The 22832-nt window shown below is 37.8% G+C and overlaps 1 protein-coding gene across 4 annotated transcripts in view; it reads right to left on the bottom strand.

Annotated features, from left to right (window-relative positions):
* Positions 1-9371: 9371 nt before the first annotated feature.
* CDH6 (cadherin 6) overlaps positions 9372-22832 on the bottom strand; it is a 136759-nt gene continuing 123298 nt past the window's right edge. For 2 of the 4 annotated variants that reach the window (NM_001131774.1, XM_063723866.1), the window contains 5 exon segments: positions 9372-11113; positions 16055-16306; positions 16509-16626; positions 17672-17793; positions 20556-20692. In NM_001131774.1, the coding sequence (NP_001125246.1) occupies positions 10623-11113; positions 16055-16306; positions 16509-16626; positions 17672-17793; positions 20556-20692 (1120 nt within the window). In that variant the 3' untranslated portion in view covers positions 9372-10622. 4 annotated transcript variants of the gene reach the window in all.

The following is a 22832-nucleotide window of genomic DNA, read 5'->3' as shown; positions in this document are numbered from 1 at the left end:
TTTACGGTAAATGCTTTGGACCTTGTTCTCATGCTGCCAATAAAGACATACCAGATACTGGGTAATTTATAAAGGAAAGAGGTTTAATTGACTCGCAGTTCAGCATGGCTGGGGAGGCCTCAGGAAACTTATAATTATGGTGGAAGGGGAAGCAAACATATCCTTCTTTACACGGTGGCAGCAAGGAGCAAGTGCAGAGTGAAGGTGAGGGGGAAAACTCCTTATAAAACCATCAGATCTCATGAGAACTCACTATCATGAGAACAGCATGGTGGTAACTGCTCACACGATTCAATTACCTCCCACCAGGTCCCTCCCACCACATGTGGGGAAGATGGAAACTACAATTCAAGATGAGATTGGGGCGTGGACACAGTCAAACCGTATCAGACCAAAAGGGAGCTGAACAACCTGGATTTAACACATTTATTGTTTTCAGTATAAATTACTTACTAAATTCATATTTAATCGTGATTTAACTTTTGTAACTTTGCAGGATTTTTACATAAATGTATTCATAAATAAAAAATAGTTTGTCATTTTCTTCTTGATTTATGATAAAGATGGAATATATTTTTCACATAAAGTAGATAGTAAAGTACTTATCACATAAGAGATGTTCAAAAATTGGTGAAAATGAGCTCAATCCTTAATATACTATTTAATGTATTTTAATACTATAACCAAATACATTTAATAATGCTTGAGGTAGTAAAACATAAGAAAACATTGTCATAAATTAGCATTAAATTGGAAATAGTGGCATTCTGAGATAACTATCAGCTCTGTCTGAATCTCTGCCAAAACCGTAAGTCAGGAAAGAATCAGGTGTCTTTCTTAAGCTTTTGATCCTGACCTTCTGAGAATAAGAAAAAAATGGCAATAACATAAACAAATTTCTGATCAATAAACTTCTGTCTTCTCATTTTGTGATGGGTGAGAGGACAGACAGGGAGGGTTGAGGTAGAGAATTACCATATTTTTTCTGGAATCCATCCTTCCTTCTAGCTCTCTTAGCAGATTAGCTCTAAGTTTTGACTATGTCTCTTTTTCCTCCAAGTTTCAACCCTTGACATCACCTTAGTCCCTTAGAACTTACCTGTAATATCAGTGACGATTGTGGAAAGAAACCCTATATGACTCAAGTTGAGTTTCTGCTCCTCAGAGGAACCAGGGTTTAACACAGAAATTAAGTTCAGTTACAGAAAAATTAGGCAAGTATGTGTCTTCTAGTTTGGGAACAAAGATTTGTAGCTGCTTTTCTGCCACGCGGACACCCACCTAACTGAGCAGTTGGGTTTTCTGGGGATTTCTGAGGGGAAGAAGTGGATTCCATAGCTGCTCAGGGACACAGCAAGGCTCCATTCCTCCCCTACAACTACTCCTTCAGTCAGAGTCTAAATCACCTAAGAAGATACAGCGAGTCCTAATTCCTCTCCTTTTACCTCACCTTTCACAGAGCATTCCCACCCTTCAGAGGGCTCATTACAATCTGATATTTGCAGTTCAACAGTGTCAAGCTTATTCTTATAAAAGCAATTAGAGCTTTTGTAGTCTTAGGTGGAATTTTATGTGTCTTGGGGATATTTTTCCTTAGGAATACTGCTCTGTTTTTGTAATAGGAATCAGCTAGGTGATTGGGGTTAATAGCAGAATTTTGCTCTTCAGGTTCTTTTTTTTTCTTCACAGAGGCTTTGGACTGATCTTACGGAGAGGAATATCTTTGAGGCTGCAGCCATCAGCAGTGTCCGACATCATCTGAATCTGTATAAAGGAAAAAAAGTATCCTTTTTTCTCCCAATAAATATTCTCATAAATTGGTAGGATTGGACTATGCATTCAAAGGGAAAAATGCGGGGCTTGATGGCAGATCGCAGAGTCTGAGTTAAAAGAAGTGAGTTTAATTCGAATTCCTGTGATGGGGACTTAAAGGCAAATGACCCCAATTTCTTTGTGAATGTTAGAACCTATTGTACAGAGCTTTCATGAGAGTTATATTAAGTAATATAGATATAGTTATTCTAAAGTGCTGTATAAAAGTAAGGCATTATCAGGCAGCTAAGCAAAGTGAAAAGCTTTAATAAAACCTATCCTTTACTGACTATAAGGAGGCTTTTTAAAAAACCAACGTGCAAACATGACATTATTCACTGTTAAAAAGTTAAGGTTTGGGGACCAAATGGCTCAGGAAGCAATAAGATGATCTAATGTGTCAAGGAAGACATTTTAAAAAAGGAATAAGTATATTGTAGAGAGAGGCAGGAGACAATCTACTTCTTTTAAAGAGCTGTATCTATTCATAGCATATTTGGAAAAGTATTGAATTCAGGAAAATTAAACCTAGAAAGGTGCTCTAAAAAATCAGGATGTAATTCAGTACAAAATGTTTAGTCAGGTGAATTAAGATTAATGACAGGATATTAAACCATGGCAGTCTTTGATGGAAGAGTGTGCACAAAACAGGGTGTGTGTCCTGTTTAACCCTGAATCCCTAGCACCTTGATCTGTGCCTGGCTCAGAGTAGGTTCTCAAATGATTTTTGGTAGAATGAAAGTAAAAGTTCAGGAGTATCGCTGAAAGGAGATGTCTCAACCAAGCTGAAATTAATGTCTGAATTGTGCAGAGATACCTACTTCATGGTTCAGATTTATTATCAAGATGTATGCCAAGGCTTTCTAGCTTCTTCAATTATTCCAAACTTTTGGCAATCACAAGACCAGAAAATGCTGTTTGCAAATGTTGGTGGTGAGTGGTCAACAAAACTTAGAATGAAAGAAAAGAAGTTTTTTTTTTTACTGGAAAACTTCATCTCTTAGGGTTGGGATGGCACATAGGTCACATTACGCTGCCATTGGTGGCTGCTTGGGGCCTTCCCTTTAGGGATTCTAGGGTTATATCTAGGTGATCCATGAAAAAATGTCAATTGACTGGCAATCTCTGCCATGGGCATCGGAGTCAGGCATGGTAGACAAACACCTCTTAAAATGGTTTTTAACTTGAAGGTGGAATTTGTGAACAACTTCCTACCTTCTCCGTTAATAACACCCTCATGATTATTATGGAATGTAGTTTATTATGGTGACTGAAACGGGGGAATTTGGGAAAGATATTGCAAGATTGACAGGGACTGAGGCTGTATGTGGCAGAAGCTCTCAGCGCTCAGTGGATATACATGTGCTTGCCTACATTTCCCTGCCTCTTCCTAGTTAGTTTGGGGCCATGTGTCTGAATTCTCCTTGTCAGGGTCACCTTGCAGGCAGTGTGCTCCAGATGGCATTGCTACCGGGGAAGAAAGATCTACAAACACCCTGAACTTTGCAATAGTGAGGAACACGCTTTATGGAGATGTTGGATTTTGTCTGCTGCCACCGCCAGGTTAATTACCCTATTATATAATTATTATGGGAAGTGGTTTGTTCAGGTGATGGGAAAAAGCTTACTCTATCTAAATGTTTGCAGGTCTGAGACCTCACATTGCACTCCCTGCCTACCTTACCATTAGATAAGGGAAATTTTCTAGAATCCTACAGACTTCATTTGTTCTGTCGTTGCCCCAGGGGTACCATAACCCTGGTGGTGTTGCAGAGTTGGGGTCAGGGTGGGGTGGTGTGGGGAGAGACTTGGCTGTAGAGCACTGTGCGTACTACTGGACAATGTACATGTTCTTCAAAAAGTATATTTCTAATTGCATCATTCCCTTCTGTGGATTTCTGTTTCTGACCAAGTTAACTTTAAATGGCAAAACAAAAACAAAAACAAAAGCAAAAGCAAAACAACAAATGTCATCTTCTTTGGCATTTGTGATCCTTGTGTTCTGATGTCATGTGATTTTTCCAAGACTAGTCTCTTTCAAGGACCTCAGCGGAGACCAGTGACATGGCTTAAAATCTCTTTTCTCTTTCCCCTGCTATTCTTTTTGATTTCTTATCTCACTTTGTCTCAATCCTACTGATTCCTAAGCCCCCCCCCACACCCTTCTACCTGGGTAGAAACAGTTTCTCCCTCCTAAGGACACTTTCATCAGTATCTCTCATGAGATGTCTCCACAGCACCTTCTAGTGTGTACTGTGGTGATGAGCTTATCTCATTTCTTCCCCCCAGACCATGAGCTTCTGGAGAGGAAGCAAAGTACACCAATCTGACTTACTGTCAAATATTTGGCGGCACACAGTGGAGCGCCTAATACATATGGAACAAATGAATAAATGAAAATCTTCTTTGCAAAGCTATGAATTCTCACAGTTAAAAAAAATTATGAAAGGGCCCCTGTAGAAATAGAAGGCAGCTTAAAAAAGAACATGCATATAAAATATTACAGCTCTAAATATGCTAAAAACATTTTATTTACTCATAGTATCAGAATGCTGGAAGGGTTTTATTTTTATGTTCCCAGATCTGACTGCTGTTTTATCTTTTTTTTTTTTTAAATCAGAGACCCAGGGACAACTGCTTTTATGGGAGTGAAATAATGGATGGAGATTTGGGAGGGGCAAAAATATAGAACTGTCCTTTTTTTTTTTTTTTAAATCTAAAGCAATTAACATGAAAATAAACAGCTTTCTTCTCAATAAAGCAATTCCATAAATAATAGTAGAATTCTTGATGTCCCAGCAGTAAGAAATCTGCAGGGCAGTGCCAATGATATATATTGCTGGCTGGGAAAAACTATTGTTTACAAGCTAATTATTGTACAACAAGTCAGCTTTTGTTAGCTCTCTGAGAGGTTAAAACAGCAGGTTCAGAAAGATAAAGTATGTCAGCATGTATATTTAAAAAATCTGTGATTACAAACAATAGTTTGAGAGAATTGAAAAAAAAACAAGTTAGAAAAAAACCAGTTTATTAAGTAATATCATATAAATAACTTGTTACAAAAATTGATTTGCAAAAGGCATATTTACTCTTTGTGAGAAATCACTCTTTAAATTGCATTCTTTTCAAATTTATAAGTCTAAGAAAACAAAACAAAATAAAAGAAGCCATTTCAAGGAGTGCGTATTTGCCATTTGACTGCAACAAAAGGCCTGGCCACACTGAGCTAAAAGTTAATACTCTCGACCCCATTCTTCTAACACAGAAAACTTTCTCAGGCAAACTGCGAGGTTATGAGAATCTCCCTAACTAGAAATGTTGATGGGAACTGAGCATTGCTTGCTTTCATCAGGTGTTCTTGTTGCCAAAGACATGAACGATACTGAAGAAAACGACAAGAGTGAGCATTCCCGCCAGTAAATCTTCAAGGGTGGCATCCGTTTCAATTTATATTTGGAAGTATTTTTAATTAAAAACAATCAATACCAGAAAGCTTTTATTTTCTGGGTTTAAAAATCACAAATCACAGTGGGAGGATGCCAAATTGCTTTAGCTTGGTACTACTGAAGATGCACATAGCATTTATTATAAGGCCTACTCTTACGCAGTTCACTCGCAAAGCAATGAAAATAATCTCAAACCAAACAGTACAGTGGGTTTGAAGCGTTCCTGCGTTTCTTCCGAGCAGATCAGTTTTACATTTGCTACACAGCATTCCCCATGAATGCCTAGTAATTCTATACATTTGATTCTTTAATAAACACGAAAACTAATAGATCATAGAAAACTAAAAGCTTAGAGAAGGTGCCTCCAGACATATTTACATAAATAACGTAGCCTCACAAGAAAGACCAAGATCTCATTAGCGTGGAATGCTTTTTCCACAAGGCTGGGTCCATGCCTCATTTGTCAAATTAACCCCATTTGAGGAGAAATTTGAGTTTGTGGTTCATGGGTTTTTGAAAAAAAAAAAAAAAAAAAGGAATTAAGCAACTTGTAAAAGCTCTTTTGAAAGTAATCTAATAACCCAGTGGCTCCTCGGCTAAGTGCCTCATTCCTGTCTGAAATACAGTAGGTAAGAGCCTTTGTTTCCATTTGACCTGTTTTCAACACTTTCATCTGCCGGCTCTGTTGAGCTAACATTTCCCCCAAATAAAAATGAAAATACGCCATAAATAAGGTATTACAAAAAGGGGAGTAGATTAAAGATTGTCTCAGCAATGCTTAAATTAAATTGACGATGCAGAGACCATAAACTTCTGGCTTTAAAAATGAGCTATTTCTTTATTAACTTTTAACAAGTGTATGAGTCAATGTATGTTCTTTCTAAGAGGGTATTGCTCTCCACATTAAATATGGGCAGGGTCTGATATTTTTAGTAGAGAATTATCCCTTTAGAAAATTATTCCATAAAGATGCCATAGGGAGATTAAAAATGCTGTGACCGTAAGAGCTACTAAACATTTAAGGAGACCATAGTATAATTCTATATTCTCTGGAAAAGGAAGCTGCTTGTTTGAGCTTACGAAATAGCTCATTTTCCTGAAGATTCACATACCAAGTGTTAATTTTTCTACTCTTATAATCTGATAAGGAAGGTTGTGGTGTTAATTTAAACAGTAGACTGCTTGGATTTTTGAGTCCCCTTTTATAATGTCACAATTCAAACAAGACTTCATCTTGATAAAACATAAAAATTAAGATTACACTAAAATGATCCTTGTTAGAGGATACATTTCAAAATAGTGGGGGAATCATGACTTTTTAGAGCCTTCTTCCAGAGTAATTACACTGCTTCAAAACTAGTTATTAGGATAAAATAATTTATTTGGTGGTCTGTTCCTGAAGAAAATGAATTTAGCTGATAAGGATGAGTACCTGATTTGAATATTTAGTTTGCACCCAGGAATCAACTTTGATTTTCTTTTCAACTGCATACTGTTTATGGTGCTTGAGTATATAGAATTGTCCAAGTCTTAGTTTACACACCATTATCCCCAACGGGATATCTATTTCCAGGCAAAGCGTTTGATGTGAGATATTGTTCAGCCAATCAGGACACTGAAAATTTATATATGTAAAAGTGAGAGTAATGGAAACATTCTAAAGTTAATTTGGATTTACAAAATTTGGAGCCCTAAGCTATAGATCAATTTTTAAGGCCGGGCGCGGTGGCTCACGCCTGTAATCCCAGCATTTTGGGAGGCCGAGGCGGGCGGATCACGAGGTCAGGAGATGGAGACCATCCTGGCTAACATGGTGAAACCGCGTCTCTACAAAACAATGCAACAAAAATTAGCCGGGCGTGGTGGCGGGCGCCTGTAGTCCCAGCTACTTTGGTGGTGGGGGGCGCTGAGGCAGGAGAATGGCGTGAACCCGGAAGGCGGATCTTGTAGTGAGCCGAGATCGCACCACTGCACTCCAGCCTGGGCGACACAGTGAGACTCCGTCTCAAAAAAAAAAAAAAAAATTTTTAAAGACTTTCTGCACAACTGTTTGGGAGCTGAAAATAAAAACTAAACCACACTTTTTTACACTGAGTTAAAATTAAATGGGCAGGTTTTGTTCCATCTGAAAAGGGAGTAATTTCATTGCTGAACATCCCTTTATGGACCCAAACTGTAAAGGCAGGAAAGTTCTGAAAGAAACATCTATTTACTGTGTCCAGATTCCCTGTCTTGTGGTTCTATAGAATAATCTTTCCTTCTTTCCCATTTGGTTTATTTACTTATTTGGGCACAACTGTTTTTTAGGCGTTTCAGAAGAAAGTGGCCAGGAAGTGAAGGGGCTTTAAACAATGGCTTAATGTTTTTTTAAATTCATCTTATTCTAGGGAATATCTTAGTAGTTTAAAGGAACTCTTGCTTTTGAATAGAGGGCAAAAACGTATCATCAGAAAGCTCTCAATGTCCTTGAAACAACCCACAAAAGCAATCTGGTTATGCTTAATGAATTTTAGTTTCTCGGTGATTGAAACAAATATTAAAATTTTACTTCTTCCCACTCTCCTTCCATCTTTCCCATCACCAACATCTAAAATTAGGAAACAGACAATGAAAAAACTGAGCTGAAAATTATTTTTTTCTTCAGTAATCTTTCATGTTGCCTGGGACCTAGCAATTAAGAAAAAAACCTGCGCATGCAATGATGTTTGACCTGATACTCAGGTGGGGTGGGAAGGAAGTGAGACGAAGCCGGAGAATGATGGAACTATGGCTCTTATTGGTTCCACGATGTCAAAGAATCTGAATTATAGCAAAATGTCACTCCAACTTGATACTTACAATACCCTGGTACTAAATATTTAGCCCCAGTCTCAAATTATCCAATTTCTTATAAATTTACTTCATCATCAGCTTTTATGATAAGAGATTAAAGTTATTTCCATAAGTAGTCATATTAACCTGTTCTTGGTATGCTGTGTCATCTTCAGGGAGGGATAAAAGACCTTGCCAATTACATCTCAGATATTCTGCTATAGAAGTACTTACTTTTCCTTATTAGGAGAACGCAGATCTTACCCTTAAACATTGGAAATTGCTAGTGTCAATCCTCAACTTCAGATGATATCTTTCTTTTTACAGGACTATCTTCCTTGATTCAATTTGTTACATGACATGAAACATACAGATAGAGACCTCTTTAATTTTACAGTAAATCGTGTGATTAAGGTGCTGTTCTATTGCTATGAATAACTAGCTTCTAACTTTACTAAGCTTTTTTCAACACTTACCTGTGACTATGATACATATCAATTCATTAGAGTGAAGACCTCAGATAGCCTTTTGTTTGCATTTGTGTGTGTGTGTGTGTGTGTGTGTGTGTATGAAGAACTAGAAAAAAGAAACCCTGAAAGCAGGAAATAGCTCAAGCATGAAATACTTGTTACTATATAGGGCAGTCCATTATAAAATTGGAAACCATTCAGAAGACACAAGGAATAATATGATTGTAAAAAATTTTCACTCTAATCAGGTAACCCAAAATACTACATTTCTCTTCTTTTAACGTTTCCATCTTTACTTCTTGGGTAATACGCCTATTTAAAACTTAACTAAACAACAGTGTGTTTCCAAGCAGAAAATATGTACTGATATGACAATATCCTCAAATGGAAATGACACTAAAATTATTTGTAGAAAATTAATATTAATTGAAAATAAATCCCTAAGACTAATAAGTGAAGTCAGCATATTCTTAAGTATATATATATACAGAGCCTGTCTTTTAGGTTTTCAAAACAAGGATGTTTTCATTATAGTACGCTGGAATTTCTGATGACTGCACAAGGTAAGATTCTAATGATAAGTGCCATTAGAACAACGTGTGAAATAAACGATTTGAATCCGCCAGAAGGATTAGTTCAGTTCAGTTGGGTCCTCTGGATAATAACCGACTATGAGGCTAATTGCATAATTAGAGAAATAATAGATTGGATGGATTTTACATTACTTTTCTGTCATAGTTTGAGATCATTACTTTGTCATTCGTTCAAAGTCAAGGATGGCAGGATGGTCATGAAAGCAAAGTTAAAAACAATGAAAAAAAATTAATGCTTCTGAAAGTCAACTATCATTTTAATTACAATCTTAAACACTTTTGTTTAAGGGAATCCAATTTTCCCCTTGCAAGGGTCTTCCAAACATGGAATATATAGGTTTTCATCATAATCTCAATGTTGTTTATCCAAATGTATCACGTTATATAAATATGTAGAGGTTTCCAGATGTCAAGGGCAGGGTATTAGGTTCAAGTGTGGCTGGCTCTAACCTCTCCACTGAACTCCCACAGTGAGATTTAAGTTTTATTTAATCTAACTTTGCTAATTCAACTTAGTTGTGTAAGAAGAATACGAAGAATATGAATTATTGTACTTCACACTGCTACTTTCATGTACAGTATAGTAGAATAATACTGACAACTATAGACAAGAAGTTAAAATTTGTCTCAGGAAAATTCAAGAATTTTTAAACAGTTTTGACGTTAGCCTACTGATAAGTGACCCGTGATACATGTGGTGGCCAAAACTTTTAATGTATGCTAAAATATATTTCCTTTGTTAACATTATTAGCTATTTCCCTCCCCCTTTATATGGTACAAAGGCAAACTTTTGCATGTCTAATCTAGGATATAACAAACTATGAGTTAGTGGAAGGAATGAAGTCGTACTAGGTTTATGGTTGTTTTTGGATGTTACTGTTTAATTTGCTTCTATTCCTTAAGAGTAATGAGAATTTTAACATATGGGTGGATTTGAGGTTTTGAATAGTAGCTGATGCCAGAGAAAGTTCTTGAAGAACAAATAGCATGGGCAAGTGTTATTTTAAATTCTTTGTGACACAAATAAACACCCCTATGTAGTTTATCTCCTTGTGAGCCGATATGCCCTCATTTCTTTTACTATGATGATATTTTTATCTTTAAAGCACAGTCCCTTATCCCATTAGCCTGTGAAATGTACAGTTAGGGCAGTTGGCTGACCTGACATGGAGTGTAGTAAAACACCAGGACAGCCAAAGTCGGCACGTTGTCCTGAGAACAAGTGGAAATGTTCCCTGTCCTCCCCTTCGGCACCTGCCTGTTGGGCTGACTTGGTTAACTGGATGCACTAAAAAATAAAAATTTGCCCCTTGGAAGCTCATAAAAGTGTACTAGAAAAAAGTCTCTAACATTGGATCCACACGGACTGCAGCCACTGGCTTTTGGAACGGATAGAACAGAGAACCCTTCACGGAGTAGTGGATAAATATAAAGAAATAGCCACTTCACATATTTCAGTGTCGTACTGGAAAATGAAAAAGGCAACAGATTAGGAGTCTTTGTCACTGTCCACTCCTCCATACATATCTGCAAGCTTTTTGAATCGAGGTCCCCAGTCACTAAGGTAATCATAGTCTTGATCTCCATCCGTGGTCACTGACTCCAGCGAGCTCAGGGAATCCGCCACGGAGCCAGTGCCTTCATAGGCGTAAGTGGCCAAGGAGTCGTATGGCGGGGCAGTGGGGTCCGTGTCATTTTCCTTTAACCTTTGGTTAATGAAATCTCTGACATCGGTGTTGTCGCGAGCTGTTGGAGTCCGTCGGGGTAGGAAAAGGGTTTCGGGCACAATGTCCCTTCGTAATTTGTTGTCCTCTATGGCTTCAGGATTCCTCAGGGTGCCGATATCAAAAGCCTGGGTGTCCTCCTCTCCACCACCTTCGTCGTTGTAACTGACAATGTTATCTCTGATGTCCTCTTTGGAAATGATCAAAGGCTCTTTTTTTCGCTGCCGCCTCAGAGCTGCAAACAGCACCACTGTCACTGGAAGCAGAAAACAAAACAGAAAGGGAAGGAAAAGTTAATTTGCTGTCCAATTAGTGTCAGGAAGAAACACCGTTCTCAAATGTGAAGTTTTAAAAGTTCTCTAGAAAATGCAGACTCAACTTTTATTTCTTTAAGGATGCACTTGCCTCCATCCATGATCAAACCGGGACCCATAAAATGGAGTAAATATTTGAAAGAAGGTTATAATTTAAGTAGAGGATAAAACACCATCATATTTTGGCAGTAGTTCCTTTTTACTTTGAAATGGCAAACTAGTTTCAAGGTAAGGAAAAAAATAATAAAAAAAAGAAGCTCGGCCTCAGTGAAAGTACTGCAATCAGGGTGCAAATTATGCTGAACACCTAAAATGCTCTGAAACTGGTTACAAGGACAACACTGGCACCTTTGGGAATGTGTTGAAGGGTTTGCAAAACTCCACATCTAAAATAACTTTTGCGCTATGCCTTTTTTTTTTTCCCGAGAAAAGTGTAAAATTAGTTTAAAATCCAAAGTAGACATTGAATATTTGCATACCTTTCCTACATATAAAGCAATATTATTCCAGAAAATACCTGGAGAGACCCAGATATAATTCAGAAAGCCATTTTGGATTTCAAGATTGGCTAATTTGAAGGAGGCAGGTAAGAATCCACATGCCATATTATTTCTGTTTGAGCTAAATGAAATAAATACATGTAAGTGGGATTTTTTATTTTTTATTTTTCAAAGGTTCATGTTCTATAAGTTTGTTCCTGAGAATGTTCATTCTTTTGATTTTTTCCCTCCTAACTCAAATTAGAGGTAAAACAAGAATTGTGTTTAAATAGCTCCTGATCTTTCTTCACAGCTGGCTGGGTGGAACACAGCTGGCTACTTGTAGAGAGACACATCTGTCTACGAATGGACATATGGGTGAAAAAATAAAAACACAGTAAAAGCTTAGAGAGAAAACAGTCATCTAGGCCAAAAAGTGAATTGTTAAACTGGGTTTGTGCAGAGGAGTGTATTACAGGAAGTCACAGTAATGTCTCTTTACTATTTCATCCATAACAAGCCCAATTTTTATGAGCCATGAAAACTGAATTACTGCAATAAGAATTACAGAATAATACCTTTTTAGTGAGTACACATAACTACCTATATAATAATAGATGTAGGCACACCCATGTATCTACATATTAAAATTTCATTAGTATTAATAATAATAATTGGTTACCCGTTGAGAGCTTTCTATGTGTTAAGCACTGTACTAAGTGCTTAACATACTGAATCTCATTTAATTATCATAATAGCCCTACAAATAGATACCATCATTAAAACCCCATTTTACATAAGAGGAAGTTGAAGTTTAAAGATGTTACATGTACATGCAATTCAAATCCAGGTTGGTCAGACTAAAAAGCCTGCACTCATAATTGCCATGTTTTGAAGCAGGTTTGGAGTATAGACTATTTCCAAAGGAAATGTAACTTTGCCACTTTCAAGTGTGTGGTTTTGTAGTTGTATGCACCCTCTTTTGCTGCCAGAAAGTATCTTGATGTCTTGTTTGATGCAACCATTCAGGATATTTATTCATTCACGCATTTGATAATATTTGTGTAGTGCCTACCCTGTACCAGGTGCAGTTCTAGGCACTGAGTGGGTGAGTGGGGTGGGGGACAGTTGGATGGAGACAAAATAAACAATGTGTATAATAAGGAAATTGTTAGAAGGTGATAAGTGCAATATGAACATGAAAGAGCAGAGCAGAACAAGGTGGAGAAAAATACTTCTGTATATGTTTGAGGAGCCCATATGAACATACAGCACAGTTTTTTTTTTTTTTTTTTTTTTAAACACAGAATCTCACTCTGTCACCCAGGCTGGAGTGCAGTGGTGTGATCTCAGATCACCACAACCTCTGCTTCCCAGGTTCAAGCAATTCTCCTGCCTCAGCCTCCTGAGTAGCTGGGATTACAGGTGCTCACCACCACGCCCAGCTAATTTTTGTATTTTTAGTAGAGACGGGGTTTCACCATGTTGGATTAGGCTGGTCTTGAACTCCTGACCTCAAGTGATCCACCTGCCTCAGCCTCGCAAAGTGTTGAGATTACAGGCGTGAACCACCATGCCCAGCCAGCACAGTTTTATATATGTTATTGGAGGGAGGTTGCATAATTTGAGCAAAGACATGAAGAGAACTGCAGGGGTTTGGGCAGAGGAATGCTCATGATCTACCTTTCATACTGGTTGCCGGTGTGAACAATGACATGGATTTGAAAAACAGAGGGTTGTAAGTAAGGACATCCATTGGGATTAGAGAACAGAATCAAGCCAACCGTCTCTCCAAGAATTAAGCTTTTATGTACATGGGCTCATTCAGTCACGTAAGGCAAGGGGCAGGCATTTATCACCTCCTAATTCTTCCCTGGCTTAAGGTATCTATAGCTTTTATTTTAGTTTTATGCACATCTGAAAGCACAACTGTCTCGAAGGGAGAGGGCACTTTCAAAAAATCAAAGGCATTTATTCAAGGTCTAATTTTTCTACAGCTAAAACTGCCTATATCTTTTCTTATTAGCCCAATGCACATCTGAACAGGATTTCTTGAGAGTGTCGCTGTCTAGAAGGAGAGCTCTCAGAGCTAACTTTTATAAAGTGAAAATGTGATTGCTAAGCACTTGGGGCAAACACATTCTTAGAAAGTGATGCCCTATGAGGTGCCCTCAGCAGGAACTGAGTCTCCCCCTTTCCCTTACCCTTTTGAAGCCAGAGGACAGCAGTAAGATTTTTGGGGGGACAGAGGGACAATTGGGCAAATTTGTGTTCAAATTTTATGGTAAAACTAGAGGGTAAAGAGATCTGGGTTAAATTAAATGATTTGACCGTTCTAAGCCTATTTTCTTATTTGTAAAAGAAAATCAATAGCACAGTGCCCAGTCTTATTGTCATGAATGAGTTAATAAATGTGAAAGTTGTGCAAACTCTAAGGCACCATAAGACATGAGATGTAGTAGTTGTCTAGTTGTTTTTACTGTTGTTTTATTTTTGTAAAATATCCATTACCATATGATCCACTTTCTGGACTCCAGATTTCTTCCTATATCAATGTGGCTTTCCTTCATTTTCCTCCACTTTCTTCAGTTGTCACATTTTAAGTTTGGGCTGTCTTTTGGCCTGGAAATCGCCCTGCATTTCATAAGTTTGAAAAGAAAATAGAGTGCAGTCTTCAGGCACCAAGCCTGGGGAAGAAAATTTAGGTTGGGAACTTTAGTTTTACCACGTGTTAGACACGTGACTTGGCTATATTACTTCACATCTTGGAGCTGCAGTTTTCATATTTAAGTTACAGATAATTATACACCAAATGGTGCTGAGGATTAGGTGAGAAAAACCTTTGTAAGGCATCTTGCACAGCATCTGACCTATGGTGTATACCTAACAAAGGCTAAATCCCATTTTTCTCCTTTTTTATTAGGTACAGAATTCCAAAGAGATTAAACAAGATGTGGGAGGCACTGAGGCCAATTACAAGTCATGAGGAGACGGTGAATTCATTGGAGGAAGGAAATGAAAGGGGGAGATTCAGTGAGTTGACTAGAAGGAAGAAAAGGGGGAAGAGAAAATGGGTAGATGATGACAGAAAGGAAGAATCACCACTGTCAGATGAGAGTTATCTCTCCTTCCATAGACGACAAAAAGAGTCCATGGAATACTCCTTGGGTACAGCCCTACCAATTCAAGGTTTCTAAAAAATCACCCTTTTGATCAAAAAGAACATTCATATCTTTCTATTCCAAAACAATGTTTACAGACTCACACCATTAGAAACACTGATTTGTCTTTGCACACTGTCCGTTTTTATTTATGCTCATATCTTAAAATACTTTCCCCAAGTCTTAGTTGACAAAGAGAATCACAGTTCTGTAGTTGAGTTTCAAGGCTTCTGTTATAATTAGAAGGGTTGATGTGAAGTGTGAAGGAGCACTCGAGCAGGGATCCCTAGGCATTCTGTTCTTGGAGAAATGCAGGTTCTCTTTCACTCTTCTCAAAGTCACTCTGTCTTCATTTTTTAAAAAAGAGTATTTCCCCCTGTATAATTCAGGTTGACTCTTAACTTCTTACCTTTTCTTTTCACTATATAGGTAAGCTTTATAAATCTTGCTTTCATTTTTGGAAGGGCTGCATTAACAAATATTTGATTTCTTAGTTCACAAACAGTCAAGGGCCTGTTGAGAAATCTGCGCTCGACTTGTAGGCTTAATTAGTTGGTTAGGGGTAAAAATTTCATTTGAATCATTGTTAGACCCTGATTTCCATTTTTCTTACATTCATTTCTTTTGGGCCCCCATACTTATTTCCTCAATCACAGAAGTTATTTATTGTTGAGTGTGAGAAATAGACCTTATGCATGTGGCAATCAGAGAGCAATGCTAAGAAGGTAATCATTCAAATGGTAAATCAACATTAGTTTGCTGGATTAAAAAAATTTCATAGTTTTTATTTTTCTAGGATGAGAGAAAAGTCATCATACTCCTCTTCCCACTTTCCCACAGATCTTTAAACTTTACCTTTATAGAAAGGGCCCTCATCATACACTCCATGCCAGACACTTAACAACGTTTTCCAAGTAAAAAAATTACACAACAAATGAAATGAAAAGGGCACATTTATGTTGCCCTGAAATCCCCCGAGATTCATTCCCAGTCTGATAGACAAGAGATTCTTTGCTTCCTGGGCAAGCAAAGACACGGGCAAGTTTCACATCTGTTCATTTTCCAAAGCCATTTGCAAGCAAAAATGAGTTCACATCGTACAGCACAGATTCTCAGTATGTAACTCGACTCACCTAGATCAGGCTGTATGCCTTAATGGGGGAAGCAGATAAATCTAGAGTGTCACAGTAACAGTGTGAGCCCCTCACCATGGGGAGATAGGAGGCAGGGAGAACCAGTTTACCTAGTAGGATCACGATGCACAGAAGGATGGCAACCAGAGCCCCCGTGCTCAGTCCCGTGGGGTGGATGAGCGCCTCCGCATGGCAGGATTGCATGTTCCCGTGGTGGTCACATGCACAGACCCGGACAGTCACTGTCCCAGTGCTGCTTTGAACTGGGTAGTCGTTGTCTGAAATGACCACAGGTAAGAGATAGGTGCTCATCTCGTGTCTATTATAGCCATTTTTCCGAGTTAAGATTCCCGCCGTGTTGTCTGGAACCGGAAAGCAAAGTGGTGAATGTATGTGGATACTGCATCATGTATTGAATTAATCGTGATAGGAAAAGCTAGATATAGATACAGATATGTGTGTGTGTATATATATACATATACATATACATATACATATACATATACATACAGATACAGGTACGGATTTAGATGGAAATAGAGAAGGTAACTTGAACTCATTTACCTTTGTTGTCTTGAATGGTAAAGTTTGAGCCACTGGCTGCTTCAGGGGCCAAGGAAAATGAAAATTGGTGCCCACTATAAGGGTCGTCCTTGTCAACAGCATGCAGGGTCTGAATCAACTAAGAGAAAAACCAAAACGCTGCCATAAAATTTCGATAACTCAAAAGTGTTTCTTACCGTTTTGCAAGAAATTGCTTGACAAAATGATTTAAAAATGTAATTATAAAAATGATAGCCTTTAAGTAATATACAGTGAATCTGCTCTATTATGGGTTAGAAAGCCAAAGGGCAGGGAATTATTCTTTGTTGTGGGGACACTGCAGGATGTCCTGTGCATTGTAGGATGTTTAGCAGCCACCCTGGCCTCTACCCACCAGATATTAGTAGCACTTTCTAGTGTGACAATCAGACTCTCTCAAGATACTGCAAATATCCCCAGGGAGGAAATCACCCTGATTGAGAAACATTTAGCCTTGAGTGATACAAAGCTATAAAATATCCCAATAGTCTGTGACAACATTGCAACTTCACAAAGTAGAAGTGCTCTTTGGACAGTCTCTCTAGAAATGCACTCTTAGCATTACATAAGCTATCAACTTGCAAAATCGAAAAAGAAGTATATAGAATACGATAACTTCAGCTTTCTACTTGCACATGTACTTTAACAGTGTACTTCTATTTTCACAAAATGAAACATAATTTTTATATCACTGGCAGCAAAGACCTATTTCATGTGGGGACAAATGTGTAAAACAGTAAAACATTCATGAATTTGTATTACTTACACAGATGGTCAATGTAAATAAGTGAAATCATGAATTATAGGCAATTATAAAGTATATTCTAGTTATTACTTCAAGTACATATGGTAATTAAACTATCTGTTCACCAATAAAGATTTTTCCAATAAAGCTGTGACTAATCTATTTTAATAAAAACTTAAGATCGATTTGGAATCAGCCTCAGTCTTTGATGAACTTCCAGTTCTTCAAAACTGTTAGTTCTCATATGTAAGTCCTGGTTCTTATTTATAGTATTAATTTCCGTAGCATTCACTTCCTAGATAATTCACAACTCTCCTTCAGCTCTGTGAATCATCTGAATGATAAGAAGATCTAAATTAATTTGATGTTCAACTTGAATGTACTTTTTAATGAAACTCACCTGATCTGCCTTTGCTTTTTCACAGACAAAAGTTTCATAGAACTCAGCAAATTCTGGGGCGTTGTCATTGACATCTAGAACTTTAATATATAGAGGTACTCGACTACTTTGCTTTGGATTATCTGTCACATACCAAAAAGAAAGAAAAAGGCATTTACACGTTGATTGCCGATTCCCTTTAGACAACATCCACTCAACTCCTTCATTCTCATTCATGCACAGATTCCCCAAGCTGCTGTACTACTGGGCATTAAGTACCAGTGTGGTCACAAAAAGTAGAATGAGATTGTTTGGTACATCTGGAGTTGGATGCACCTGTTAGAGATACATGGGTGACAAAGCTACTTGTGTTGATATAGTTCAACTCTGTAATAAACCTTAATATAACACAAAACCAAGAAAGGCATTTTAGAGGTAGATTTTCAAGGAAGCAGGCAGATGGGGAGCATATGGACAAAAGGAAGAAGAGGGAAAATGAATGAACCACCAGAAGACCAAAGGATAGTTATTAGTCTTAGTGTTTTAGTTTGAGTGCTGAACGAGAGCAAGATGTCATGCTAAACACTTTGCTGTATTACATTATTTAATTTTCACAAACTTCTGCGGTAGACAAAGGTACTGCCCCCATTTTATAGATGAGGAAACTGAGACGCGGAGAAGTTAAGTAATTTTTCTGTGTTTACAGAGACAGTAAAGAGTAAAGTCCAGGTTCAAACTTGGTTCTGTCTGACTCCAAGCCCAGGCTGAAAGCCCAGGCTGTTCATCTGGGATTAATGATAGAGGGGAATCAATGTTTGCAGACCCTGAGATAAATGAAGTATTTTGGTTGCCTTCTGTGATAATCTTCTACCACAGTATGGAAGACAGATTCCTGGTGTAAGAATCAGGAGTTACAATCTATCACCTCAGCTCTCTTCATTTACTTCACTTGTGTGTCTATCTGTTTTTTCACTTTGTAAGTATTTAGTGAGTATCCAATACCTCATATATAGCAGCCTCTATTTGGGATGTTGGGGCACGTAGGAAACATAACAAAGATCCTGTTTCCTGGAGCTTTATTGTAATGGGGATGGACAAACCATAAACTCATAAATATATAATGTGTCAGATGGTAAATGCTATAGAGAAATTAAGTAGGGAAAAAGGATTGAGAGAAATAGAGGTGTTACTTAGAATGATGACCAAGGACTGCTTCTCTGATGAGCTATCATTTACCCAGAGACATGAATGAAGAGAAGGTTTAAGCCATGTGAATATTTCTGGCTCTTCAGGTCGAGGAATCAGTATATGCAAAGGCCCTGAGGTGAGTGGGAGCTGGTTTTATACAAACTTTTGGTTTCTGTTATATCAAAGGTTGTTAAGAAGATTAGACAGTAAGCTTCTTGAAAATGTCTAAAATTTTACTCACATTATTCTTTGAAAGTTAGAGCAGCTGAATATTAACTTTCAAGAGATAGTCACCAATACTTTCAAATGTGTCATGGAAACATTAAATCTTTAAAAACATTTTTTCAAGGCACAAAGCTTAAAATACTTAACGAGATGACTGCTTTGGTAAAAAATAAAATTTCATTGTCTTAGGAAAAATGGTCATTTTTCAGTGGGAAATAATTTTGTAATTTTAAAACTTTAAAGATGCTCTGTCTTTGGTATCTACATCAGTCCCTTAACATAAATTAACATGAACTTCAAGATAAATCTTGACATCAATTCTGAAGAGCAAATTCCTACCTAACTAATTTCTAATGTGCTGTCCTTATCACTATCTAAAAGCAATGCTTCATTTTGCCCATATTGGTTACTATTCTACCAAATATCCTTTAGTCACTTCAAATCTCATGAGTTATATTGACAGAGAATACAAATGTAATAAACTATTCGATATGGACTATTTCACACTAGATACCCAAAGTGAGCTAAAAATGTTTAGAACTTTTAAAATCAAACACAAAGACTGAAAAGTGAGCTATAATTTAGAAGCCTAGTTTTAAACATTGAAATTCTATTTTAACCAGGGCCTGTTGTGGGGTGGGGGGAGGGGGGAGGGATAGCATTAGGAGATATACCTAATGTAAATGACGAGTTAATGGGTGCAGCACACCAACGTGGCACATGTATACATATGTAACAAACCTGCACATTGTGCACATGTACCCTAGAACTTAAAGTATAATACAAAAATTAAAAAAGAGATCGTTTTTCACTTATGTTCTTCAGCCTGCACATTGTATTGACCATCTACATTAGTTTTCATTGCGTGTAATCATTTTATTTGAAGCATTCTTTTGGCACTATTGTTCTTTGCCTTCAGTTTCATGGGGGCTATCATAAAATTCATTCTAATCATTTTATTGATTACTTGATGGTTTGGATTACTCACTTTGCTATACCATGGAAAAGTGATAATTTATCTCTCTTAATTCTGTAAAGACTTTGAAATAGAAATTCTATAGTAAGCTGGAGAATTGATATCTAAAATTTTCTAAACAATGCCCACATTTTACAATATACTTGACCCCTCTCATCTTTTGCCCCCACACGGTGTCTAATTGAGAGTCTGTTTTTTTTTCAGCTGTTTATGTAATGTTCTAATTTATAAGCTTTTTTGGAATTAAATCCACTGAGTACCAATTCAATTGCATTTGTGAGATACATTCCCATTTTATTGTTTCCAAATCACAGAACTTCCATGGTTGCCTCTCCATTTATGTGTGAGCCAATGTATATCTAGAAGAAGCATTACTGCAAACCACTCCAGGGCTCTTTCCCTCAATATATATCAAGTCGGATTGTCAATACATGGTGACAAGCTATGCTCTGCCAGCACTTGCTGGGACACTCAGTCTATTAATGGGGGACAGCAGTGGTATCAGGTAGGACTTACTGATCTCTGTTGCTATCACTGTAATGTTGTGCCATAGCAGTGTTTCTCGGTCAAGAAGTTTCGATGTAAAAATTGAACCATTTCCAGAATCAATGTTGAATATTCTGTCCATATCTGTGTGTCGATCTACAGAGTACCTGAAAATGCAGAGCGGAATTAAGAAAGGCTTTTCTTTCTATTTCCTATTCTCACATCATAGAACATCATAAAACATCTGGCACATATCATATCCCAGAATATCTGTGGCATAAATTTTTTTCCATCTCTCGTGCATATTTGAATATCTACAACTTGACTTTAAGTAAAATATTTTGAGAAATTAGTTCTTCACAATGGAGGTCTTAATAGTAAACTCACTAGACAAGTTGCGTGACTTTGAAGATCACCATTAAATTTTCTTTTCTAATATGTATAAATTTGGATCAAGTTTATATAGTAATTGTTTCATTTTTAACTCAAGTTTTTACAACCTGAGAACTTTAATGTGTGTGTGTGTGTGTGTGTGTTTGTATGCATATGTAGGGTTTTGGTTATTTTTCTACTTTCCATTTAATTTTAAAAATCATCTGTTGAAATAAGCAAAAGATGGCTAGTGTGGCCAAGGTTAGTGAGGCAGAAGAGGGAGATAGGAGTTGAGATTGGGGAGACAGCCAGAGTCTAGACAGCAGAAGAAGGCTGTGGTAAGGAGTTGGAATTTATTCTAAATGCAATGCGAATCTACCCAAGGGTTTTTTGTTTGTTTGTTTGTTTTGAGATGGGGTCTCACTCTCTCACTCTGTCACCCAGGCTGGAGTGCCGTGGCATGATCTTGGCTCACTGCAACTTTGACCTCCCAGGCTCGAGTGATCCTCCCACCTTAGCCTCCAGAGTAGCTGGGACCACAGGTGCATGTCACCATGCCCTGCTAATTTTTTGTATTTTTTGTAGAGACAGGATTCGGCCATTTTGCCCAGGCTGGTCTTGAACTCCTGAGCTCAAGTGATCCACCTACCTCGGCCTCCCAAACTGCTGGGATAACAGTCATGAACCACCACGACTGGCTACAAAAGGTTTTAAGCAGGGGAGTGCCACAATCTAAATCATGGTTAATAAAGATCACTGGTTGAATTGAGGAGAATGGTTGGACGGTGCTGCCACAAACAGAGAAAAGAGTGAAAAACAGGATTCGGGGAAGATGGGTAAGTTCCATTTTTGCTATGCTGAGGCTGAGGTGCCTGAGAAAAGTTCAGGAAGAGATGTCTAGTCTGAAGCTCAAGATTAAGATCTGGACTGATCCCAGATTTCCTATTCAGCTGTCTAAGAAAACAATGTCCAGTGGAGGAAGAAAAACACTAAAGACAGAATCACTTACATCACTTAAAGCAGTGGGAGACCACAGTGGTGCCTGGAACAGACTAGGAACTTGATAACTATTTAAGAAGGAGAGTTTGAATAAATTCGAGGGAAACCAAGAGAAGCATTTGGAAACCAAACATTCCAACCCTAATACTGATGGAAGACTAGTGGATTTTGAGAAATGTTGTCTTATTTATAAATGTATTACTAGTTTTTAGAATGGCTATGTGATATGGTTTGGCTCTGTGTCCCCACCCAAATCTAATCTTGAATTGTAATACCCATGTGTCAAAGGAGGAGCATGATGGGAGGTGATTGTATCATGGGGGCAGACTTCTCCCCTGCTGATCTTGTGATAGGGAGTGAATTCTCACAAGATCTGATGGTTTAAAAGTGTGGTGCTTCCCCTTTACCTTACGCCATGATTACAAATTTTCTGTGGCCTCCTAGCCTTGCTTCCTGTACAGCCTGTAGAACTGTGAGTCAATTAAACCTCTTTTCTTCATAAATTACCCAGTCTCAGGTAGTTCTTTATAGCAGTGTGAGAATGAACTAATACAGAAAATTGGTACCAGGAAAGTGGGGGACTGCTATAAAGATAGCTGAAAATGTGGAAGCAACTTTGGAACTGGGTAACAGGCAGAGGTTGGAACAGATTGGAGGGTTCAGAAGAGGAAAGAAAGATGTGGGAAAGTTTGAAACTTCCTAGAGACTTGTTGAAAGGTTTTGACCAAAATGCTGACAATGATATGGACAATGAAGTCCAGGCTGAGGAGGTCTCAGAGGGACATGAGGAACTTATTGGGAACTGGATTAAAGGTCACTCTTGCTTTGCTCTAGCAAAGAGACTGGTGGTGTTTTGCTTCTGCCCTAGAGATCTGTGGAACTTTGAACTTGAGACAGTTGATTTAGGATATTTGGCAGAAGAAGTTTCTAAGCAGC

This window comes from Pongo abelii, chromosome 4 (genome assembly GCF_028885655.2).
Source record: "Pongo abelii isolate AG06213 chromosome 4, NHGRI_mPonAbe1-v2.0_pri, whole genome shotgun sequence".
In the NCBI taxonomy this organism is placed as follows: domain Eukaryota; kingdom Metazoa; phylum Chordata; class Mammalia; order Primates; family Hominidae; genus Pongo; species Pongo abelii.
This window is presented reverse-complemented; position numbering and strand designations above follow the sequence as displayed.